The sequence below is a fragment of the Notechis scutatus genome, chromosome 2, assembly GCF_049901735.1.
Source record: "Notechis scutatus isolate UNSWTSFEM ecotype Mainland chromosome 2, rNotScu1.2, whole genome shotgun sequence".
NCBI classification, from domain to species: Eukaryota; Metazoa; Chordata; class Lepidosauria; order Squamata; family Elapidae; genus Notechis; species Notechis scutatus.
The window spans coordinates 69,163,427-69,189,677 of NC_142010.1; the positions used below are offsets into that span (position 1 = coordinate 69,163,427).

Below are 26,251 nucleotides of genomic sequence, written 5' to 3' on the forward strand. Positions count from 1 at the left end.
GGGGGCGCCAGCCTTTTGCTGAATAAAAGAGCAACCCCAAAAGCTGTGTCCCCCCCCCCCTCACAGGAATCTGGGTTCGGCATCCTCGCCTTTAGCCCCGCCATCGCCGCAGCCTCGGAGCCCTTCAGCTCTCGGAAAGGCTCAATAGAAAAAAATACTGCAGGCAAACTAGGGATGGGAGTGAAAGCGGGGCAATTTCGAGGGCTTCCCGCTGCCCGGGGCTTGTCGTAACTTTGCTCGCGGACCCGCGCGCTGCTCTTGTATTTCATCCGCAGCTTACTATGGCGAAGGGACTCGGACGAGGCTGTGATCTAAACAGATTCTGCCCCGGGGCAGCGACTTTTCTTGAAGGAAACCACCCGGTCTATGGAGTTCTTAGCCTGCCTGGTTCTGCCTGAGTTCTTGGGATCCGGAAAAAAAATAACAACCGATTCCGTCTCCCTCCCACCGCTGGCATCCAGACCGGGGAGGAGGAATAGGATACATAAGTTTGTAGATCCAGACTCTTCTTAGTCTTTAGGATCTAGGATTCTACAGAGTCCTCTGGGCGGACTCTCCTCCCTCTCCTTTCTCCAACTGCCTCTAGAATCGCTTGGCTTCTGCATGTAGGCGATCTCTTTGGGTGCCCCTTTGATGGCTTCCCCCTCCCCTCCCTTATGGGCAAACGATCCTTCTTTCTTATCACCAAAATAAAATGATGGCCCGTGGGGTTGGGGGTGGGGGGAGGAAAAACAGCTGAGAGGTCAAAGCTCGGGCAGATCCCAGGGAAAGCAGATCCACACCAATTCCCTTCACCTCCCAGGCATATGTTTGTTAGCCATTGATGGAAGTGTAGGTTTTTGGGGGTCAGAGACCTTGAAGTAATGTTGTGAGGTAGGAACATTGCAGAACCTTAAGTCGTGTGGGACTCCAACCTCCATCTGCCCCTAGCTAGCATGGGCAGGAGTGACAAGATCTGTGGGCCCTGAGAAAGCCATGGGTTTTTTCATTTTTTCTAAGCCCAACTCGTTTTCTTTTCTCGACAAAAGAGGGAATCCATCAGTGATCCACCCAGCGAAATCAAAGTATCTGGAAGGGCTTGCATCCTCCCCCCCTTCCATGTCTAGATATTCCCCCCCCCCCTTTCCCAGTATGTTATGGGATAGTGGATGGTGATACTGGCTGAGTCACAAAGGTGAAGGGTTCTTCCCTCCCCACATCCCTGGCAGCACCTTCCCAGTGGAAAGGAGCAAGGGCAGCCACCAAGCTGGGCCTGGAATAAGGAAAAACCACCACCACCACCAACAGGACTGCTGGTCTCTCAATAGTTTTATTAACTTTTCTGGAGATTATTGTACACCAAATATCCCATTGGCAGTAAAGCGCATTCAATGTGTTGGCTTATAAACAAACACAAGTACAAAGTCAAAAATAAAAACCACAAAAATAATGAACCGCATGTTCATAACATACAAAATTGCCGCCTACTCAGTAGGTAACTACAACATTTTCAACTGATGAATATATTTATAAATTTTTACACTTCTGTAACAAAAATAGACTTTTAAGAAGTACGGTTTTTTGTGTTTTGTTTTTGCTTACATTCCACCTTACGCTCCTTTCTCCTTTTTGTTTCTGAGCCTCAGTCCCTCCTTTTCACACTTTCCCTTTTCCCTTAAGGCTAGATGCAAAGCATCCAATCACATGAACGCATGACGTCAGCAGGGCTTCACAACAAGGCACCAAGACTTGGGACTGGGAAAACAAAAACAAAAAAACCCGGAGGAAAACTAAGTAACTTTTTGCCACGTGGTGAGAGTGCTTTCATCCCTAAGGTGATATTTACAAAGAACATCACACTCTTGACATGCTCAAATACATAGTTTTAAGTGCTGCTTTTTTTTTTTAAACTCCCAAGCCCCCTGCCCCAGACATGTTGTAAAACTCATTACAGCTTTGTCGTCACTAGAAGAGCAAAACTCACAACTTACAAAATAATAATAATGGCCCTTCGTACTCCAAAGAATAAGCAAGATGAATCTGCAAAGAGGTTGGCACGTCGAGGGTCCCCCCAGGGGAAGCAAAGCCGAGGCAGGGCAGGCACGCGATCACAACTGAGACTGCCGGGAGCCCAGCGTCCTTTGCTTTCTGATGGACCCACCCGGAGAGAAGGGAAAGGGGCCGGGGCTCTCGGGGAAAGAAGGAAGGCCGGGCTTGCTTATCCATGCAAGGTTCAGTTCTTGGACAGAAGTGGAGCAACTCCACGGTCCCGGAGTTGTCGAGCTGCTTTTCAGGCAGTTGAAAGGTCCGGAGGCCCTGCGGGCTTTGGCTTGCGGAGCCTGGATCAAGCCGGCTAGGCCTGGGTGAGCAGGCCCCTTTGGGGACTTCGTTTCCTTTGCTTCTCTCAACAGATCTCAATGGTCCGAGGTGAGAAAGTGGAGGCCAAATCGGGAAGGGTTGAAGTCACTGAGGAGCTGAAGGGACTGGAGAGGCCGCCAGGAGACGGGTAGGGGCTGCCTCCTACCCCCGCCTGGCTGTGAAAGGTGGAAGAGGCGATCGACGCGTAACTGGTGGCCACCGAGGGCGAGGGAACGAGGGGAAGGCCGAAGTCACGGGGGAGGAGTAGGAGGTCACCGGGGAGGAATAGGAGGTCACCGGGGAGGAGTAGGAGGTCACCGGGGAGGAGTAGGAGGTCACCGGGGAGTAGGAGGGGGGCACCGATGAGGAGAAAGAGGTGGCTGCGGGTGAGGGATACGAGGTAGAGCCAGTGGAGGCCGAGTAAGGGGCCAGAGGAGTAGTAGTCGAGGGCGCCTGGGGTCCGGTGGGGCCCTTGTCGGCCTTTTTGTCCTTCTGGCGGAGGTGGATCTTGGTGTGGCGCTTCCTCTCGTCGCTGCGGGCGAACTTACGGCCGCAGATGTCGCAGGCGAAGGGCTTCTCGCCTGTGTGCGTGCGAATGTGGGTGGTGAGGTGGTCGCTCCGGCTGAAGTTGCGCATGCAGATGCGGCACTGGAAGGGCTTCTGGCCGGTGTGGATGCGGATGTGGCGGGTGAGCTCGTCGGAGCGCGAGAAGCGGCGGTCGCAGGACTCGACGGGGCAGGCGTAGGGCCGCTCGTGTGGCGGGGTCTTGCTGGGCCGGTTGGGGTACTTCCTCATGCGGCTGGGCTTGACCAGCTGCGCCTGGTAGGAGCCGCCGCCTGGGAGGCTCTTGGCCTCCTGCGGAGTGCCGCTGCCGCTGCTGCAACCGCCGCCGCCGCTCTGGTTAGCGAAGGCTTTGATGGTGGAGAGCGGAGTGAGCGAGGGCTGCGGGCCCGGGAAAGGCTTTTGCTCCACAGAGCCCAGCCCCAGGTCGCCCGGCTGCGGTGGCGGCTGAGGCGGGAATAAGTAGTCCGGAATGATGGGCAGCTGGAAGCCGCTCTTGGCCGTCGGGTATGCCGGAGGCGGAAACTGTAGTGAGGCTCCCGACGGGCTGGGAAAGGGCTGGCTGGACGCCTCTGGGAAGATGTCAGCTCCGCCGGGGTTGGGGAAGGTGGGCGCCGCTGAGTAGATGGGGCTGGGGTCGCTGGCCTGCACCGAGCAGCTCAAAACCGGGCTGGGAGAAGCGGAGCTGGCGATCGGCGAAGAAGCGGAGGAGGACTGGGCGGACGTAGTCGGCGGGTTAGCCATGCCCACCAGGCCGCTCACCAGGCTGAAGAGAGGCTCCGGCCATAACGGGGTGCTCCCTCCACCGCTCGTCGCCGGCTCCAAAGAAAAGCGGCCGGTGTAGGTGATGGGCGGGAGGCGGGTAGTCTGGCTCGGATAGCTGGTCTCTGCTAAAGGTTTCTCGCCGTTCAGAGAGATCTCGGGGAAAGTGTCTGCCGAGAGAAGCGGAGCCAGAGATCAGTCCCAGCAAGGTGCCTCCCCCAATCCCCACCAGCCCTGCGTGCCTCCAAGAGGCCAGGCTTTCCTTTCCGCCCCACCGGCGGGGAGCTACCCAGCGCCCGCGTCTCCCAAAAGCCCGTCCCCTTCATCCAGAGGAGCTGAATGTCTATGCACGACATCTGGCAGCGCTTGGCGCCCTTCCAGCCGCAGAAGGCCGGGGTGAGTGACGCACACCGGAGCATCCCACCTCCCCCCCGCTCCCTCCGGATAGCGGGATTCCCTGCTGGAGGAGCAGACGGACCGGAACCCCCGGCCGAAATTCACGGGACGTGCTTCTGCCTACCTGCAGCGAGGTGCTCGAAGGACTGCTCCCCACCTTCGCCGGAGGGACTGAAGCCGCCGCCGCCGCCGCTCTCGGGGCCACCGGCGGGGTTGAGGAACTGTGGCCCCCCACCGGCGAGCAACATGATCTCTTCTAGCTTGGGGTAGTTGGTGTCCATAGTAGGGGGAGAGTGCGGGAAGGATCCGAAAGGGTCGGCCATCTGCAGCGAAGGCAGGAGCTGCATCTCGGCCTTGGCTGCAGCCATGGGGGTGTTCTTGGGCTTTGCCCGGGGCTACACGGAGGCTGGGCTGCCGCCCGCCGAGGGGTCCACTGGGGGCCTGCTAACTCCGCGGCCGGGCCGGGATTCCCCCTGGCTCTGCCCGCGGGAGGCGCTCGGCTCCCCACCCACCCTGCCCGGGGCTCCCCTTCAATCTATTCGCTGAAAGCTCTCGACTCGCCGCCCGCCCCAACAGCCGCCTGTATATATCTCATCTCCTCTCTCCGGACCGCCTCTTTCCTGACGTACATGTCCAAATATGGAAGGCAGGAAGCCCTTATATGGTGGCAAGCGAGAGGACCCGGCCTGGCGTCAGAGCTCGACATTGGGGGAAGCCGAGTGGTGCAGTTGGGGAGGGGGGAACGCGCGAGCTTCTCGCTATCGCCCTGGGGCCTTTTTCTTGGCTCCCGCCGTGCCCGTCCCTTGGCGCGAGCCTCTGCGGTGCGGTCTCCGCTGTTTTCCTTGCGAGGTTTCCCCCCCTCCCTCCTCCTCCAGGCCGCTCCAGCCACGGCAAGTTGCCGGAAGCCCCCCGGACGCTGAGGCCATATATGGCAAAACCCTTATAAGTCCTTGTTCCGGCCGGAGCCTTCCTGCTCCTTATAAGGCAATTCCGGCAGAGGCGGGCGGGAGAGCGACGAGGAGAGTCCGCCTGGGAAAGGAAAAAAAAGGGGGGAGGAGGAGCGCTCGGTCTCCCTGTCGGGCCAGGAGCTGCAGAAATGCCTCTCCCGGTCTCCGCGGCCGAGAGCGACTATTTAAACCTGCCAGGCCCCGCGCGTGGAGGATCTCCTCTGAACTGAGGCGACAGGGGGCGTGCGGCAGGGTAAACACCAAGCAGGGCGGCGCTAGTGCTGCGGGGCAAAAGTGTCCCAAATGAACAGAGCCCAGACAAAACAGCCGGGGGAGGGAGGCCCAAGCGCAGGGGGCTCCAGGGAACCGTCCCCCAAATTCGGGGCATCCGCTGAAGCCCCATCACATACACCGGGCGGTCGGTGGCGAATTTCCGGTTTCCTTTTCAGTGCAGCTTCGAGGAGTCGTTTGAGTTCCGACTTTTCCCGAGGCCTCTTTGAATTTGCCATTAGGAAACGGCTTTGCTTACTTGGAGTTCCCTGTTCTTGCATTTGTACGTGCAATTAAAGTGACATGGCGCTCCTCACCCCGCGCTTCGTTTCTTCACATGCGGGTTTCTTGTTTTGGGGGAACCCTTCCGCTCAAATGTCTGACGCGGTGACATATATGTGTCGTTATCTGTTTTCCACCGCAGTGTTGTTCCCGAGGTGCCTCATATGGACGCCGGGTGACCGAAGACCCACTTACCCCCTTCTGGCCTGATTGGGAGGCCAAAATCAATTTACAGAAGCCTTATTATGCCTGCTTTCATCTCACTCGCTAATCCTTCGGTTGAAAAGGTTGACGCCCCCCTCCCTCGAATGCCCTTTAATTTTCTTCGCTCTTCTCCCATCCCATTTTTAGGTGGCATATAAACACCTCGTGTCCCGATTCCGAACCGAAGCCGCAAGATCTTGTGATCTTTATTTCTTTGGAAGGTAAACAGCGAATCCTGCAATTGGGAGCGGGAGGTTGAGGGAGGCAAAGGGAACCAGCGCCAAGCGCGCACACTGCAGAAGGCTGCAGAGGCATCGCGTCAAAGGGAATTTCCTGATGATGCGAAATGCAGGGAATCTCGGGGAGTTGCAAAGCAAGGCGGCTCAACGCTGCCCCCTGGTGCCCAGAGCTTGCCGCGACCAAGCGCCTGCCCCGCAGCTGGCTGGTTTTGCAGCTAGATTGACAGGTGGGCAACAGCAGCAGCAGAAGCAGGAGGAGGAGGAGGAGGAGGGATTCGCCCTATTTCCCGGGCCACCCGGGGATTCTTCAGTTCCAAGGAGAAGCGCTTACTGCTGAGGATTTTACTGGGGGCGGGGGGATTTCTCTCCTCCACGCACGGGGCACCCCGTCTGCCCTCTCTGCCTTGGCTTCGGCCCAAGCCAGAACCCGAGACGCAGTGAAATCTCACTGAGCCTGCGCGCAGCCGCCTCTGCAAGAGCTTCCCCCACAGTCCTGGGAGACTCGGAGCGCGAGAAAGGTTCCTATGCTGGAAAGATGGGAGGGGGGGAGGGAGGCGAGCGCTGCAGAGAGCGCAACACACCGCCCCCTCCGCGTGGGGCTGAGGAAACCCTGTCACGGAAGGGAAATCCTCAGTTTCAGCCGCCAGAGCGCGGGGGTGGGGGATGGGATGGGAGAGTGGTGTGGCAGCGGCGACTAATCAACCACCTGCCATCCGCTGGTTTTTCTTCCCTGCTTCTTGAGGGATGGGAAGAAGAAACACCTTGGGAGCTGGATTCCCCCCTCCCCCCAGATAGCGCCTGCCAGGGAATTCTGGGAGTTGAAGTCCACCCATCTTCAAGCTGCTATAGGGATATATACATATATGCTAGATATATATATGTGTGTGTGTGTGTGCATACACACACACACACACACATACATATACATATACGCATGCATGCATGCATGTATGTATGTATGTATGTATGTATGTATGTATATATATGTATGTATGGTATTCAGCTTTGTTCGGGTATTTTCCCATGTCATTATAGTTGTGCTTTTAAAGTTGTAGCAACGTTTCGGCAGAATCTCATCTGCCATCATCAGGCTTCTGTATTGTGTTCATCTGTGAGTCAGGCTTTTACAGTTGTTTCAGTTTTAAATTTGGGGCTAGCCTACTGCTGTGCCAGAATGGTTTTTTCTTCATCCTGATTGGTTGGGAGTCTTGGTCTGTGTTTATTGGTCTTGGTGTTTGCTGTGTTCTGCTTGATTGGTGTTTCTAATATCTCCTGTCTGTTTTGTGGCTTTTTTGTGTGTGTGTGTCTTGATTGGCTGGCAACATTGTGTTCCTGTATTGGAGGCTTTTAGTGCAGCTTGGCTGTGAGTAAATGGACGGCTATCATTTGTTAGGAAGCTAGGTTTCATCTGGGTGCCTGGTTGGGGTGTGTTTGAGCTGGAGGTATCGGGGAGTCTGTTTGTGCCCAGGTGTTTGCCTGGCTTGTGGTGTGGAGATTTTTTGTTTGTGAGTGCAGGCTTCCAAATAATTGACAGTCTGGTGGAATCATCTCTTCTATTCATGCTTTCAGGTCTTTTTCAATCTCTATGGCTTCTTTGATAATTCTGTAGCTGGGGTTTTCTATAGTGGCTAGGGTTTTGGTGCCATTGAAGTTGATGCTATGACCTGTGGCTTTCATGTGTTGGACTAGTGAGGAAGTGTGTTCCAGCTTTTTTACTGCATTTTTGTGTTCATCCAGGCGGGTACTTATTCTTCTATTGGTCTGTCCAATGTATGTGGCGGGCATGATGCACAGGGGACTTCGATATGCCTTGGTTTTCCAGGTCAATTTTATCTTTGGGGTTTCTAAGGATGGCTGCTATTTTTCTGTCTGTTTTGAAGGCAGTCTTGATGTGATGCCTGTGTAGTATCTTACTGATTTTGTCTGTAGTACCTCTTATGTAGGGCAGGACAGCTGTTCCATAGGTCTGTTCATCTTCTAGGTCTCCATTATGTCTCAGTGTGTTTTTGTGGATCAAGCCGGTGATTTTGCTTTTGTGGAAGCCGTTGGCTATCAGTACTTTAGTCAGGGTGCATAGTTCAGTCTTTATGTGTGTCTTGTCTGCCAGGCGTTTGGTTCTAGCAATTAGTGTTTTGGCCACGGAGTTTATCTGTGCTGGGTGGTGGTGGGATTGGGTGTTGAGGTAGTGTGTGTTTTCTTCTGGTATATGGTGTGTCCTAGTGTGCCATCTGTTTTTTTGTAGATTAGTACATCTAGGAATGGTAGTTGTTTGTTTCCATTTCCATGGTGAACTTGATTTTGGGGTGTGTGCTGTTTAGGTGTGTTAGGAAATTGTTTAGGTTTTCTTTTCCATGGGGCCAAATCACAAATGTGTCATCGATGTATCTTAACCATAGTTTGGGTTTGTGGGTGGCATTAGCCAGGGCTCTGGATTCGAATTCTTCCATGAACAGGTTTGCAATGACGGGTGACAGTGGTGATCCCATAGGGGCTCCTTCAATTTGCTTATATCTTTGTCCTTTGTATATGAAATATGTGTTGGTTAAGCAGTGTTCTGTTAGTTCCATGAGGTGTTTAGCTGGTTGGTATTTATTTTTGATGATTTCAAGAGTTTCGTTTATCGGGACTTGAGTGAATAGTGAAACCACGTCGAAACTTACAAGCAGATCTTCTTGTTCCATGTGTAGATTTACTTCGTCCATTTACTCAGAGCCAAGCTGTACCAAAAGCCTCCAATACAGGAACACAATGTTGCCAGCCAATCAAGACACACAAAAAGGCCACAAAACAGACAGGAGATATTAGAAACACCAATCAAGCAGAACACAGCAAACTCCAAGATCATAGAGATTGAAAAAAGACCTGAAAGCATGAATAGAAGAGATGATTCCACCAGACTGTCCATTATTTGGAAGCCTGCACTCACAAAGAAATCTCCACACCACAAGCCAGGCAAACACCTGGGCACAAACAGATCCCCCCTGATACCTCCAGCTCAAACACATCCCAACCAGGCACCCAGATGAAACCTAGCTTCCTAACAAATGATAGCTGTCCATTTACTCGGAGCCAAGCTGCACTAAAAGCCTCCAATACAGGAATACAATGTTGCCAGCCAATCAAGACACACAAAAAGCCACAAAACAGACAGGAGATATTAGAAACACCAATCAAGCAGAACACAGCAAACTCCAAGACCAATAAACACAGACCAAGACTCCCAACCAATCAGGATGAAGAAAAAACCATTCTGGCACAGCAGTAGGCTAGCCCCAAATTTAAAACTGAAACAACTGTAAAAGTCTGACTCACAGACGAACACAATACAGAAGCCTGATGATGGCAGATGAGATTCTGCCGAAACGTTGCTACAACTTTAAAAGCACAACTATAATGACATGGGAAAATACCCGAACAAAGCTGAATACCATACATGTAAGTACCCGCAAAAACTTAAGAATATATAAATATATGCATGCATATATTTGTAGATTTTCATGGGTACAGGTATGTAGGTCTAGGTGTGTTCGGGTCTTTTCCTGTGTAGATTAAGAGTATCTTGGTGACATTTGGGGGTCCCACTCACCATCCTCAGGCTGGTGCTTTCGGCTTCGTGCTTGCACTTCGTGCTTTCGGCTTCTGCTTGCACTGGCACGAAGCCGAAAGTACCAGCCTGAGGATGGCAAGTGGGACCTCGCCGAAACGTCGCCAAGATACTCTTAATATTACACGGTAAAAGACCCGAACACACCTAGACCTACACACACACACACACACACACACACACACACACACACAAGCTTAGAACTGGGAAACAATCTTCCCAACATCCCTAAAACCCTTCTAGCGACTGCAGTGTTTCTCTGGGGACAACTGGCCCTCTGAGTCCGCAGGCCGAGCTTTCCCCTCTCTGGGCCGCAGAGTCGGGAGTCCCCGGTTTGTCCAAGTCTCATGATGGCGAACCTATGGCATGCGTGCCGGAAGTGGCACGCAGAGCCATTTCTGCCGGCACACGAGCCGTCACCCCAGATCAGGTGCACTGCACATGCACGCACTCCTCCTGCCAGCCAGTTGATTGTCGGGTATCTGCTGTGTATGTGGGGGCGGGGGGGGGCGCATGCAGGAGATGTGCATGCATGCGCAGATGCATGCATACACGGGTTCTGCACGCATGCACAGGGGGCAGGAGAGGTTGTGCACGCATTGCATTATGGTTGCATGCACACACTTTCTGCACGCAAGGACAAAAAGGTTGGCCATCACTATCCTAGTCCTTGCTCTGCTCTCATGGCCACGTCTCTCTGCCGGCTGTAGAGGTTCCCTCCCTCGTCCTCTGCTTGGCTTGTGGCTGCTTCTCGCCGGCGTTCAAAAGCTGCCGTGATCCATTATTTATGAGGCACAGGTAGCAGCTTCTCCGCCTGCAAACGGCCCGGTTCAGCATGCTTAGGCAAGCAAAAGCAGGCGGGCGGGCGGGGGGAGATAAAAAGACCCCAGATGACTCCTTTCTCCTCTGGACTCTCTTTAATTTTACATACAGCTGCACATATGCTATAGATTCAATCATGAGGGATTTTCAGCAATTCTAAGGACGGGCTTCTGATCTCATATGGCTTCATTCACCTGTTTTATGCTTTGGCTGTTGCCAGCTTTGATGCTGTCCAGCCACCATGTTTTTTGCTTCCCCCCTTAAATAAACAGTGACTGTACAGAAAAACACTGATAATGCTATTCATTTGAAGTCTATATGTAAACTCTGCACTCTCTGAACTAAATGGAATCATTCTAAACAATCATATACAGGATTAAATTCTACATCATTGATAGAACAAAATTTCACTTACAGCTTTTGTTATTGTACAATTTGCAGCCAATTCTGTCTTTAATCATGATTAACTGTATCACAGTAACTCTATCTTAGATACTAGTTCAGTCTTCGCCAGTCTGATATCCTCCAGCTCCAATAATCCCTAGTCAGTGCTCATAGAAAAGGGAACAAGCTGCCCTAGTCATTTGAATGAACAACTATCATGCTTACATCGGATTTCCTTGATACGAAAGTACTAGACGTCTTTTGAATATTTCCTGTCGTTGCTGCTGTTTAGGGAACGTGGATTTAGCATGATGTATATTTTTGTTTAGGGGATTTTTAAAAATCACAAAGGCTGAGTTAACATGACTAAATATAGGATACTAGAGACTGAGCATGCTTATAGTTCAGCTTCCTTGAGAGGAGGTGATTGCATGGCTGAACTTGAACAGGAGTGTTTAATGTTAAAACAAGAAAAGGTTGGTTAAAGGATGAGAGTGTAATTAATGAGGATGAAATCTAAAAGTGAGGGAGAGAAGTTGAGATGGTTTGGTCATGTAAAGAGGAGGGACGAGGATGATTGGACTGCAAAAGGAATATATGAAGGAAGAGTAAAAGTGCTGACAGGAAAAGAAAGAGTTATGGCTAGATGGAGTTGTTGAAATTCTGAAAAGTCAGGCTTTTTTAAAAATAACAAAGAAATGGTGGAAGCAAGGATGGTTCGACAGGATAGCAAGGAAGAGGTATTGTATATGGTGTTATTTAATTCAGTTTTTTTTTTCACATCCCATGCTTTTACTTATTTATTTATTTATTATTAGTTTACTAGGCTTTGCACATCATTGAATAAGCCATAATAGGATGGATATATATGCATTGTACCATAACACTGTACAGTAATCCACAAAGCAAACAAAAGAATAGCCATGCAAATACTGTTATGTCAAATGTTATGATACCATCCAGCCACCAGAGGGCAACCTTCTCTGTGATGTTAGGTGGGGGGAAACAGTGTGAAGCTTAATCATTAGTAAGGATGGTCGCCTGACATTGGTGCATTTGTGTGAAACACAAGCAAGTTCAAGTTTTCAGTCAAAAATGAGTTATCATACTACTGCAAGCACATAGCTGAATGCCATTGATAGGGCTCACTTTATTGACAAACCTACAACATGAAACATGGATTCTTACGGTATAGGCAAAGAGGAAAGTTTGAAATAAATGATGTAGTTCTGTTGAAACAACCCTGTACGGTTCCTTGAGGAGAAAGAATACCTGGCAGTAACATGTAGAGTAATCAGTGAACAGCAAAGTAGCTTTCCTTCCTCAATGCCATCTACGTAGGCTGGATTATGACTTCCACGATTCCTCAGGATGGTTATAATATAGCATTTTAGCTATATTACAGAAATGAATTGGAAAATAATTTGAACTCAGAGGAGCATGAACACAGTATCTAAAATTGTTTAAAACAACCAGATCTTTTCCTGTGATCTTGGGGAATTATGTGACTGCTTGAAGGAGGTGTAGCCATGTCCTATATTTGTGGTCTAATCCTAAAATGTAGCCCAATACATTGGAAGTCATGGCTGGAGAAAACGAATTCCCTCAGAAGATGCTAAAATTAATGGGAAATTTGCTACTGATATTAACAAGATATGAAAGTCATCACAAGAATAACACAATCAACAAAATTAGAATCCACAATCTGTTTACAATCGGAGACAAGCATATTTCCAGATTTGTTCTTGGAAAATTTTAACCATTAGCAAAAAGAGGGAAGGAAGAGGCCACTGGGTATCTTCAGGCCTTCTAGCTATGGAACTGTGTAGGTTGAAAGAAATCCTCCAATGTCAACATGGTAAAATTAACCAGAGAAGAGAATTTATTTTCAGTCTGAGAAGTCCTATTTCCTAATCTCTGCTGAGAAGAAAAACAGATAAAAACTAAATTGAATATTCTTTGGATTAATTTAGATTACATTCTCTTAAATTAAGGGGAAAACTGATATTTCAAATCACCATATTTAAAAGCAGGCTGGAATTTTCTGTTGTTTCAGCTGCAATTTTAATACATTTGCAAACTATCTACTTTTTAAAATAATATTAAGAAACAGATAGTCCTTGACTTACAACCACAATTGAGACCAAAATTTCGGTTGCTAAGTGAGACAGTTGTTAAGTGAGTTTTGGCCCATTTTACAACAATTCTTACCACAGTTGTTAAGTGAATCTGGCTTCCCCATTGACTTTGCTTGTCAGAAGGTTGCAAAAGGGAATGGCATGACCCTGGGACACAGCAACCGTCATAAATATGAGTCAGTTGCCAAGCATTTGAGTTTTGATCACGTAACCATGGGGGATATTGTAACTTTTGTAAGAGTTAAAACAGAGTCCCTTTTTTCAGTGCTCTTGTAACTTTGAACAGTCATTAAATGAACTGTTGTAAAAAGAAGACTACCTCTATTGTGCTCAAGATGGAGAGTTTTTAGCTTTCTAGATATTTGATCTGATTATGTGCCATCAAACTGATGCTAGCCATTAGCAATACACCAATAGATTTTTTTTTCATGACAATCTATCCCTAACCAGGTCATTCAGGTCTTCCAACACTGAACTATCCCTCTTGTAATTGAGACCATCCATCCTGATATTGGCCATCCTCTTTTTCCCCTTTCTTATCCACCTTCCCCAGCATTACAGCTTTTCCCAGAGATCTGAGACTTGGCATCATGTCTCCAAATTAGGATAATTTGAGCCTAATCATTTGTGCCTTGAGTGAGAACCCCGGATTGATTTGTTCAATCATACCTTTATTTGTTTTCTTGGCTATCCATGGGGTGTTCTCCAATGCTGAAGTTCAGAAAGAGTGGTACTCTTTCTATCCCGCTTCTTCAGAGCCTAACTCTCCTCTCCCTACATTACCGAGGTCTCCAAACTTGGCAACTTTAAGACTTGTGGACTTCAACTCCCAGAATTCTCCAACCAGCATACAATTCTGGGAGTTGAAGTCCACAAATCTTAAAGTTGCTAAGTTTGGGGACCCTTGCCCTACAATGTCACAAAGCCGTAACATTTCGTGTGCTATCCTGATTTTTGTAAGTATAGATACTAATGGCATTTTGAGTATCATTTCTAAAGCCTTTGTGGCTGCTCTTCTGAGTATAGTATATTTTGCTTGTTCTTTTACTAATTGGTGGTTGACCCTAGAAGGCAGAAGGTATACATCATTTTAATATTTTCATTAAGGGTGATTGTTGTGCCTGTTATCTTTGGTTTGATCTTTATGTTTACTTTTAGTCCGGTTTTTTACTCTGTGCTTTCCTTTACTTTTATTACTAACATGTGCAGATCCTTTGTATTTTTGGCTATGAGTGTATTCTACATATTTGTTGTTGTTGTTAGTCGCAAAGTCGTGTCCGACCCATCGCGATCTGAATTCTAAAAGTGTTCCTCAGTGCATGCTGCCCATGCTACGGTGGGGAGTTTAGGTTGAGAACATTTTGAAATCCGCAGTGCTCTCCACTCCTAACTTAGCGTTTTGTACTTGTTCTGTCACGTTTTGGATCTATATTCATCCTCATTGGTCTTTGCTGAAAGGTAATGCTCCCTGATCCTACATGGGAGCACTCGTAATCGGTCTGTCTGTATTCAGGGGACAACACAGAAGATGCTCTTTTGTTATAGAACAGTTGCTCCAGGGACAGGTTATACAGCTTTTTTTGAATTGCATTGCATGGCCTTGCAAATATCTATAGCCTAAGACATTTATGGGCTAAGACCAGAAGTGGTATTCAGCAGGTTCTGACCAGTTCTGGAGAACCGGTAGCGGAAATTTTGAGTAGTTTGGAGAACCTGCAAATACCGCCTCTGACTGGGCCTGCCCCTATCTATTCTCTGCCTCCTGAGTTCCGGCTGATCTGCTGGGTCTTCTTTTGTTGCCCTGCACAGGAGAACGGAGTTGGAAAGCAGGTTAGTGGGATGGGGAGGGAATGGGGATTTTACAGTATCCTTCCTCCTGGAGTGAGGTGGGAATGGGGATTTTGCAGTATCCTTCCCCTGTCACACCTACCAAGCCATGCCCACCAAGCCATGCCCACAGAACTGGAAGTAAAAAAAATTGAATCCCACCACTGGCTAAGACCCTTTCCCCCATTTTAGGATCTGTACCATACTAGTTGCAAGATGTTTTGGATTCCAACAAATTAGAGTTCTGAATGAGGTTATTTTCTTTTGAGTGACATATAGAATCTTCTAGCCATCATTCAGCCATCATTGTGCAGATATCTAAGGTGACAAAATTTTGGAACTGGAAAAGTCCAGCTGGCCACTAAGAGATACAAAATCCCTACCTCTATCTGACATTTAGTGGTTGTCCAAATTTTGCAGACCAAATATACGGTAGTAGCCTTATATATAATGGTAATTAGGTCAAGCTTTGTATTGTGCCAGTGAGGTAGCGCAACAAGTCACAGAGAGTATCTGGTAGAGAAATTGCCGGGCTCTAACAATCAGTCCTACCATACTAATAATGTATCTTACAGGTTGTTTATGGATTATTCTAGGAAAATTGAACATGTTGGCTTTGACCTTCAAAGTTGCATACCCTTTAGGATCAGAATATTTAAATATTGTTTTCCCATGTATGAACTTTGCCCAGTGCAGAAGGCCTTTCCTCACTTTCAACTTAACTTTGGTACCAGCACATTGCAGCGATCTGTTTATTCTGCCAAATCCTTATGATATTAGCTTTACTCATTCTAGCTGCTGAATGAGACAAGGATAAGTCATCTTTAACTGTACTAATGCCAAAAGGTTTTCCGCCCTTAAGCTGGCAGTATCCAGCAAGCGCCATGGAGTGTGCAAAAACTGCTATGCTCTGCCACCCATGGAGTTGGAGGTGAGGTCAGCATGGATGGGATTAAAGAAGTGCTCAGTGGCTGTTCCAGGCATTCACAAATCCAGACCTTCATTAGCCTCACCTGCCCTCATTCTACCTCTCCTTCCCTAGAGAGCAGGGCACAGGGAGTGCTGTGCCAGTGGCTTCTCAGAATTTCACAGTGATATTATCCTGTTCAGCCTGCAATTCTTTAGCATTGTAGCTTTGTGGATCTTAAAATTTGAGCATAAGGTAGGAATAATGAGGAAACCCACCCACCCCCCGCCCCACTGTCTCAAATCTGAGAGGAAGCATTTCTGGCCTGTGTAAAGAAAGGAAAGAAGGGGGGAATCAGAAGCAAATGTGTGGTGACTCAGCTCCCTTTGGGATTCCAGTTTGTTTTTCTTTTACTTATTCAGCTTGGATTACGAGAGCTTTAGGAGAGGGGCATAGGAGAAAGCCTAGGGTTGATGGAATCTGGCAGCCAGACCCACCTCATTCCTGCTACGGTACCATCATTGGTAGACTTTTTTCATGCCTGATAGTGATATACAGGAATGAGAGAATAACAGCGTCACAGAAATCAACCAATCTCTTTGCTTATCCCCATTGCACACACACACACACACACACACACAGAGAGAGAGAGAGACACACACGCCTGACATTTGGGAGTGAGTCAGAACAGAGGCCAGAGAGGGAGTGCAGGGATCCACAATGAGGACAAGAAAAGTAATGATAGTTAGTTTTTCCCCCCCGGCAACTCAAGAATAGGTGGGTGGTATTTAACTCTGCAGAGAGGAAAGGCCCCAATAACATTAAAAAAAAAAAATATCTTGCCTTTATTATTTTTATAAGTTACTCAAGACAGTGAACATACCTAATATTCCTTCCACCTCTTATTTATCCCACAACAGCAATCCTGTGAGGTGGGTTTGGGCTGAGAGAGAAGGACTGGTCCAAAGTCACTCAGCTGGCTTTCATGCCTAAGGCAGGATTAGAACTCAGTCTCCTGGGTTTCTAGGCCAGAACTTTAACTACTGGTTCTCAATGCAATGATTTGCTAAAGTTTTGACTTACTTATTCTCCTAGCCTTCCAAACTGGCTTTCCCCACAAGCACTGGGAGTGGGTGAGATGTATAAGAAGATTTAATGAAGCACTGAATGTGGAAGCTTAACTTTGGTACCATTTAAAAATAATATTTATGGCTTTAAGAGATATATGTATTGATTTGTTTTATTATTGCCATTGTTTAATTATTAATTGTTTGTTGCATGGTGAGTGGCTATTGAGGTATTCCCCGTTAGGAGAATGAGTGCACTCAGGGAAACGTAGTGAGAATGATGTTGAATAACACACAACCAGCATACAGATACACTGAATAGTAAAATGTAGGTTTTACTTCCAGTAAACAGGTAAACAAAGTCCAACAAACAGTCCAAATCATACATGGTTAAAGCAGTTAGTATCAGTCCAGGGATAATCCAAAAACGAAGTCAAGTATCATAAACAAAGTTCAGTAAACGGAGTTTGCTAACAGTTGCAAGACTCACAGCAATCCGAGCAGAACGACGATCAGGAAATACGGCAAAACAGGAAATGCAAGAAGAAACAAACCAGGTTTCTGGCTCCATCTTATGGCCGTTGGAGGAACCTCGGCCAATCACAATTACAGTATTCTCTTAAAAATACAGTATTAAATTACTATCCTGGTTTATATATTTCCAACCCAGCTGTTAGGTGACTATCATTCCTAACATTGGCTATATAAATGGCTTAAATTAAATAAAACAAATAAATAATGCTGTCTTATTGCACTCTTTTCCCACCCCCTGGTTACTCACTTAAAAGAGCGAGGAATGACTGTGGACATAATTTATGGAAGGTTCAGTAAAATTCTCATTATATTTTAACCAATTAAACATGAAATAGTTAATCAGAATTTTTTTTTTTCATGATTGGAAAAATGTCAAAAATAATTGATCAGAAACCTTCCCCCCCAAAAGAGGCAGTTCTTCTGAGATGTCTCATCCTTTTTTCTAGATCAAATGGTTTTTCACATTTTTGTGAACAAATTATAACAAGCCAGCAGTGTGCGGCAGCAGCCAAAAAAGCTAATACAATCCTTGGTTGTATAAATGGAGGTATAGAATCAAAGTCCCGTGAAATATTAGTACCATTTTATAAATCCTTTTTAAAGACCACACCTGGAATAATGCATCCAATTTTGATCACCACCTTACAAAAAAGATGTTGAGACTTTGGGGAAAGTGCAGAGAAGAGCAACTAAGATGATTTTAGGCCTGGAGACTAAAACATATGAAGATCGGTTGCAGGAACTGGGTATGCCTAGTCTAGAGAAAAAGGGATAGAGGGGATATGATAGTATTTGTATTTGAAGGGCTGCTACAAAGAAGATGGAGTCCAAAGCAGCAGAAGGCAATATAAGAAACAAGGGATGGAAACTAGTCAAGGAGAGAAGCAACCTGGAATTAAGGAGAAACTTTCTAACAGTGAGGACAATTAATCAGTGGAGCAGCTTGCCTTCAGAAATTTTGGGCGCTCTATCCCCGGAGGCTTTTAAGAAGAGCCTCGACAGTCATTTGTCCAAAATGGTATAGGGTCTTCTGCTTGAGCAGGAAGTTGGACTAGAAAACTTCCAAGGTCCTTTCCAGCTCTATTCTGAATCGAATTGAAATAAGTTAGGGTGAAGAAGGAGAAATGGCTAACCCTTCAGAAAGCTAGCCCCTCGTTTTGTTTTTAAATTATTCAGGCTTCTCTGCTCTTCACAAGTTAACTGCAATACACCCACTTCTTTCTTTCTTTAACAAAGCATTCCTAGACTTCTTAGACTATGCTGTCAACTTCCCCATCCAACACTTTGCTAGCCATTCCTGTCATTTCACTTTTGTCCTAATGGCAGGACTATTTCCGGTTCCTTTTATGGGCACATGTGTCCAGGAGGTGGTGCATATATTTATAAATCTCTTGCAACAGCTGGGGCAACATTGCCCTTGTGTTTGTTTGTTTTGGCAGAGAAAGAAACATCCTTTCAGAGCTGCACCTCATTCTACAAAGCCCAGGATGGAGTTACTGGAAGTTATCTGCTGGTCTCACTAGAAAGCTTTTTCCATTCTTTTTTTTTAAAATTAAGTAGAAAGAAAGGAAATGTGCATCTGTGTCCACACCAGTGGTGGGATTGAAATTTTTTTACTACCGGTTCTGTGGGTGTGGCTTGGTGGACGTGGTAGGGGAAGAATACTGTAAAATCTCCAATCAGAGGTGGGATTTGCTGGTTCTCCGAACTACTCAAAATTACCGCTACTGGTTCTCCAGAACTGGTCAACTGCTGAATACCACCTCTGGTTCACACATATTTTTTTTGTGTGTATACACACACACAACACACACACACACACACACACGTGTTTGCCTTGAGGTCAGTCTGAACTCAGTCTGTGACTGTCTGAACAAACTCCTGAAGTTTTCTTCACATTTTTGAAAGTGGTTGGCCATTGCCTCCTTCCCAAAGCGGAGAATAACTGAGCCAAGGCCACCCAACTGGCTAAAGCAGTACTAGAACTACAGTCTCCTGGTTTCTGGCCCGGTTCCTACTCCAAAATGGCTTTCATTCTTTTGATACTACTCTGAAAAAGCAATTGGGCTGGGTAAATAATCACACTGAGATTAGGTAGTGAGATTGTCCAGCCTTCCTCTGACCTTGTTGGAGAAATTAGGTCCAACTGGTCATCTTGAGTTTCACAACATTACTACTGGTCACAGTAGCCATCTCCTTATGCTCCACTGCAGGGGCACCTCCTAACCCACACCAGCCTCTGAAAACTGTCCCATTTGCTTTTCCCCCTCCCCGCTTCCCTCTCCTTATGAAAATGGCACTGAGACACCTGTTCCTTTATATCAAATATGACATTGGAACGTACTATTTATATAGGCAAAGGAAAGAAATGAGGCTGACCCATTTTGAAAGACTTGTCTGTACAAGGGAACAACATGCCCCGTTCCACCAGGGTGTAAATGTTTCCACTCAATATTATCCTAAATAGTTTTGGTCTTTAAAAAGAAGAAGAAGAAGGGTGCTTCTGTAGTACATTTGTTTCCAGACTGCAGCATCACCACCCGAAATAAGCATTGTGGTTTTTCATTGCGTCTCAGTCACCCTGACACAGGAAATGCTGCCTCTCTGCTTCTGTCACATTTTCCACCACTCTAAGAAAATCAAGATTTAATGCGATCAGCTTGAGGACACAGAAGACGGAGTGCCCCCCCCCAGCACATGACTGACATACCCCCCAAAAAAGAGCATTTCTCCTGACACTCCCTTTAAGTCACTGTTGGACAAGCTCTTGTGTGGACATCACATGTTCCCATGTGACCCAGGGACTATACTCCTAAGGTCATAGCAGTTATGTTATCATCAGAAACCATAATAAAGATAATAGTGGCTTTTCAGTTGCCTCATTGGAGACTAATCACATATTGAACTACCCAGGAGCAGATGGTATGAACTACTTCCAGGCAGTTAGGCAGAGCCTCCAAGTTTTCTGCCAATTATCATATGTGCCAATTGTAATGAAGAGAACTAGTTTGGTGTAGTAGTTAAGTTATTGGGCTAGAAATCAGAAAACTCTAGTCTTGCCTTAGGAGCAAAGCCATCTGGGTGACCTTGGTCCAATCCCTCCCTCTCAGCCCTGGGAAAGAGGCAAAGACAAACCACTTCCGAAAAACCTTGCAGGGACTTCTCCAGACAATCTCCATGAATCAGAAACTGACTGAAAGGCACACAGACATGTTGTAATCAAACCAGAAGAAGACGTAAGAGTACTATATGCTGCCAACTCTGCTCTGAGGCCTCGGAGCAGCTCAACTTTGTACAGCTGTACCTTGAGGTGGTTGCTATCTCTGTTTTATCTACCATTTAGTTGGTTTATAGACCAGGGCTCTCCAACCTTGGCAACTTTAAGACTTGTGGACTTCCTCAGCTCTGAGAGTTGAAGTCCACAAGTCTTAAAGTTGCCAAGGTTGGAGAGCCCTGGTCTAGACCATCTGATTTTGAGGGCTCAAAACAGACCCCCCCACAATAGCTAATTTCTGTCTCCGCAATCAAAAGTCATGTCTGTACAAATACTAAACCAACTTTGAGCCACCCTTCAACTTCCTTATTTGAAAATTTAGTGCTTTATTTTCAAGTACATCTGAATAAATGTACCATTCTGGACTCTGGTCATGGGCCTAGACCAATACCTAGACAAGAGTGATGGAAAATAGGTGATCTGGGTGACTTTTCTGGAGCTAGTTTGCAGTTGTTATAGAATATCTCTGTCCCTTAAAAAGACCTTTCAGCGTTGTCCTGTCCCACCACATTCCAGGGGCAGTGATTAAACCCCTCCTCCACTTTTGCTTGGGAACAGTCTAGAGTCTGAGGGACTAATTTTACAGAGCATGTAGGAATATGCTTTGCTGTCTAATTTCCCATATTTTCATGCATTGCACTAAGCTGTGGTTCGCTAAATCATGGTTGGCTGAAAGAGCCACAATTGTCTGAAATCATCCATCCTACCGTATTAAATCACAGACCACAAATCATAAAACTGTCTTTACATGACATCTATCGGCCTATCACAGCGTGTGCAGTCTACTTCTCCCCACCCTTTTTCTCCCCCATACAAATACTGTCACCAACATGTTTAAAGACTTGGGCAAATGTGCCTTTTCCCCTGTCAGGTGGAAAGCATGAAAATAGCATGCTCTGCTATTATGTAACATCCATGTTTTCAATTGTTGTTTCTTTTTCTTTTTTTAATTAAAGTGTGACTAGGGTAAAACTCCCTAAAGAACAGAGAAAGTAAATTTCAGTTCGTTGCTATAGCAACACCTTTATAGTACTTCTGGCCTTCCTCTGGTGTAAAATGGCATCGTCTATATTAGTGGAAGCAAACATTTCTCAAATATTCTGAATTTTTTTCATTCCTTATGATTTTCTTCCGGAAATACTGCTTCTAGGTGGGCAAGAAGAAGGCATATCCATTCCAGACTAGGTTTTCACATTTTACTTTGCCCCTCCCTTTGTATGCACAATCAAATTGCACACACATTTGTTTGTTTTTAAAGAATCTTACAGGACTTTTTCTATTCTAATTGTTGAATTTGCTCAATGTAGACTTAAATGAACAAGGCAGTTAGTTCAAGGAAGTGACAGGGGTGAAGGATTCGTGAAACGTTATGTTCAGATTATGAAAGGCTCAAATGACCAAGCTGAACAATAAATAAACCACTGGGTGGCTGGTAGAGAGAAGCTCAACATTAAAACATTCTTTAATTATTCCATGATGGGGCTTTATTCAAGAAAAGGGTCAGAAAACTTAAGAAAGGTAACCTCCCACCCATGAGGTCTTTGATTAAAGATCCAAAATTCTTCATATCTTTAAGTGTGCTCTAAACTTTTCATAAACCTACCAGCTGCTTTTTCCAGTGTTAACAATTGCTACTATTATGGCCTGGCATGGTACATTCAGCCATTGCCTTTAAAAAAAACAACGTCCTTCTTTTTAATGTGAAATTTTCTTTCTGACAAGTGTGCTGAGATTGTAATAAAAAGAAAATTAATTAAGCCATACACAACACCCTGACATAGTGGTCAGCATGATTGCAACCATGGGTGTTTTGTAAGACATGGTAAAAAGAAGCCAGAATGGGGGGTCAGGATGATGTGATAGAAACATTATCCATTTACACACATCTTGACTTTTTTTGAGCACAGCCTGCAAACTTACCGGGTAATAACTTGGCACTCTTTTCATCAAAATGTGTTTTTGTTTGTAGAAGGAATACAACCCCTTTAGTTCAGTATTTTAAAATTTGTGGCTTGTATCTTTAATAGTTTTTTTTAAAAAAAAAATGATTTTCTTATTCTGGGAAACTACAAAGTGTTTCAGAGATAAACAAGTGTTGGAAGAAATATCCTTCTGGGTTCAGTTCCAAGCGGGGATAAAGACACTGGAAACATGGTGACTGTTTGGAAAGATGGTTTAATGGTGGACAGGATCACATGCCTTGGGTGAAGAAAGAAGGAAGGGCTGAGATGCTGAAAGTGCCTGGGTTTTATACCCTCTGTTAGGATTTGAATTTGAGCTTGTATTCTGATTGATTGTCAGACTCCCATGGGGCCATGCAGGGGCAACTCTGTAGGCTGCCCTGAGTCCCAGGCTTGGTTGAGCCTTGCTGGATGATGATGTAATGAAAGGGCTTTGGGTAATTCCTATAGCTCTACCTGGAGATCTTTGTTATGTAAAATAGGCTGGCCCAGGCCAGAGTAATGGCTGATTAGCAAAGGTGGAGGGGCTGAGTTTCTACTTCTGAGGTGAGTTTCTGTTTCTGAGCTTCTACTTCTCTTTTTAGGGGAAATATTCTGCCTTTTCAGTATATCCCCAAATATTTCATTTTCCTAGGAGCGGGGTGGGTTTTAACTTCCAATACAAGCAAGTCTAAAGATTTTTGTTCTACATAGATCCAAAGAAAAACACCAAGGAATAAACTAACAAATAAAACAATCCTGATAAAAGAAATAACAACTTGTACATACAAATTTGAAATGGTGTTTTGCTTGCTCAGAATATATCTGAAAAGTCATTGGCTTCTACAATGGTATCCACATTATTTCCTCATGATTCACAGAATAAATGGAGATGGATTGGAGGTTGTAGCCATAAGAATGAATAACCACAAAAATAGCAATAACAAGATATTGTTCTCCTTTCATTTTGTTCAGGTTTGCACCTGATCATTCTAAGAAAAGAGAACTGGATATGGTTCCATTAAGCAGGCCCTGCACACTGTCTGTCGTGCCTTCAGAAATTCCTTCTAGCTTTCCCAGAAAGAATGAGGAGCACCGATGGGGACATAACTGATATGGACGGAGTCTCCTTTCTTTCAATGGCTGGCATCTTACATGTGCAGCTGCTGTGTGTAGTGCCAAACAGAAGCCTCACCTACAACAGGAGGCTCTCCCCATGCGTGGGCATTGTACACACTCTGGGATGGGACTTTGCTTGATATGTGTACAGACTATGCTTATTGGTATGCATGGTGATTTGCCTTGTTCTTGCTCTAGGCCTCTTCTGATTTGCGCACTGAATTTTAAGTATAGGAACATGATGATTTGAAATTTCCAAAAAAATCTCGCCGGCAGTACAAAAATGAAAGTGCAATAAGTTTAACTTCCTTTTTCTTTTTAAATGGCATGCATTGCAGAATGACTATTTGCAAGCTACATCCTCTTAAAAATGAAAGTTCATGCCGTAACTTTGCTTTTTGAGTTCTTTTTTTAGCTTCCACAATGGAAAAAGAAATTGAGAAAGGCTGTAACGTGGCCCTGTTTTAGCAGCAATGCACTTTTCTGCACTCAGGCTAATTTTATAAAAAAGGAAGCTGACCAGTCAAAAATAGGTAAGAGTGCAAATTTTTAGACAAAAGTCTCATTGTAATAACTCTACAGTATTCACCATGAGAGATGGAATATATTTACGTTGGAGTGTTTCAGCCCTACCCCCTCCCAACAACAGTCCATTTTTGTACTGATTGGTGGCGCAGTGGTTAGAATGCAATACTGCAGGCAAACTCTTCTCACCGCCAGGATTTTGATCCTGAACTCAAGATTGGTGCGGTCTTCCGTCTTTCTAACGTTGGTAAAATGAGGACCCAGATTGTTGGGGGCAATAAGCTGACGTTATAAACCTCCCAGAGAAAGCTGTAAAGCTCTATGGGGCGGTATATAAGTCTAAGTGGTATTGTTATAGTTACTATAAATCTAAATAATGGACTTCAGTAGGATGCTGGGAAATAGCTCTACCAATTTAATAAGGATCTCATTGTTTTCACTTGGGGGGAATTGAACATTGCCCTAACTATTACCTTGCCCTTTTTTTTTACTTGACTAAAAACAGGATTTGCTGAATTCTACATATGGAAGGGCGATGTCCTTGTCATTCGCTGTTGTATTGAATGAGATCTGTCCTCACTACATCCAGTAATATATTGCCTTTTTTTATTTCCTTCCTCAAAGGTTCTTACATTCCAATACTCAGGGTGATGATGATGAAGATGCAGCCTCTAGCAGAATTGAGAATGTTGTCCTGATATCAGTGAAATACTGAACTTGCAGATGGAGAGCAACAGATTGAAGGCAAGTTACAGCTGGTAGGAAAAGCAGAGCTCTTGGAAAAGATCTGTAGTGCAGAGTGGAACAAGGCCAGAAGAGACAGAGCCAAATGACAATGGTTACAATGCTGATCAGAAGGGATAGGAGCATATCGCAACACTTAAGTAAATTATTCCATGCAGGAGAGACTGAAAAAGACAAAAGAAATATAAGATGAAAGGCATCTGTTTCTCAAGTGTTGTTATTTATCACTGTGTGTTTTATGTGTCTCCTTTCTACAATGGTTGACATGCAACGACTTCAGATCTGTTTTAGTGCTGTTTAGTCAGAGTGGATTATTCTAGAGATAATGACATAGATATTCATCTAAGAGCTGTATGACTGCAATGGTCCAGGGTCAGACTAATCTTTGATACAAAGAGCTTCTGTCTGGATGAAACTGTCTGGCATGTCTGTAGAATGAGTGGCGCTAAAGACAAGTTTTGTCTGCCTGCAGAGAAAATTAATTTACATCAACTACCTGCTTACAGATTCTGATCAAACAATATAACCAATGGATGTTAATGAGCTAATGCAGCTGTCTTTTAATCACTAAAGGGATTATATGAATAACCTGCAAGGTGTGACTAATAATTATTATATTTATGAGTAATACTTGTTAAAAGGAATTACAAACAAGGTTTATCATTTTCTCTCAATGTTTCACACAGTCTTTATGAATCTAATACTCTTCAATGTGTTAAGACTACACAATTCCTAATCAGTATAAATATTGGGAGTTGTACCAAAAACCCATCTGGACAGAGCCCAATAGGGAAGACTGATCTTGGAGAATGCAGAAATGATCATTAGAATCAGGATTTAAATTTTGTTATGCATTTTATGCCCCTTTCTAAGTGTTTCTTAGCCGGAATTCATGTCCAAACACTCTTTACCACAAAAGTACAATCTCCTTTCTATCACAGGAGAATATTAATTTTTCTCAGCAACACTTACTGAATCTTTAGAGCAACTGATTTCAAATGTCAAGAAACATTTTGCTCCATTGGTAGTCAATTACAGGTGTAAAGGAGAAAAAGGAGAATGGGGGAAGGTGGGAGAAAGGACTGCTGTGACTGATAGACAGATGAAGTTTAATACTCTAGAGCAGGGGTGGGATTCTACCAGTTCGCACCTATTCGCTAGAACCGCTTGTTAACATTCTAAGCAGTTCGGAGAACCAGTTGTTAGAAGAAATTACTGGCCTAATCCTGTAAGGAAGGCAGGAAGGAAACATTCTGGTGTTGCTTACAGAAACTGCCTCTCCGTTAACCTTTATTCCATTCTTGGCAGGACTAGACTTCCTGTCTCAGAAACTTCTCTGGAGTTTCCCCCTCCTCTTTTGCTGGTATT

General features: G+C 45.5%; 1 protein-coding gene and 1 long non-coding RNA gene across 2 annotated transcripts; one reads left to right on the plus strand and one right to left on the minus strand.

The window, feature by feature from the left end:
* Positions 1-1,290: 1,290 nt before the first annotated feature.
* Positions 1,291-4,613, minus strand: EGR1 (early growth response 1). Its single transcript, XM_026673339.2, is given in 3 exon segments — positions 1,291-2,569; positions 2,572-3,830; positions 4,181-4,613. Coding segments are annotated over 3 exon segments (1,689 nt in total). The 5' UTR covers positions 4,425-4,613; the 3' UTR covers positions 1,291-2,383.
* A 1,242-nt stretch (positions 4,614-5,855) lies between these two features.
* LOC148132065 (uncharacterized) lies at positions 5,856-25,082 on the plus strand. The gene is made up of 2 exons (XR_015747283.1): positions 5,856-5,980; positions 24,764-25,082. It is a non-coding gene; the product is annotated as an uncharacterized LOC148132065 (long non-coding RNA).
* Positions 25,083-26,251: the final 1,169 nt, after the last annotated feature.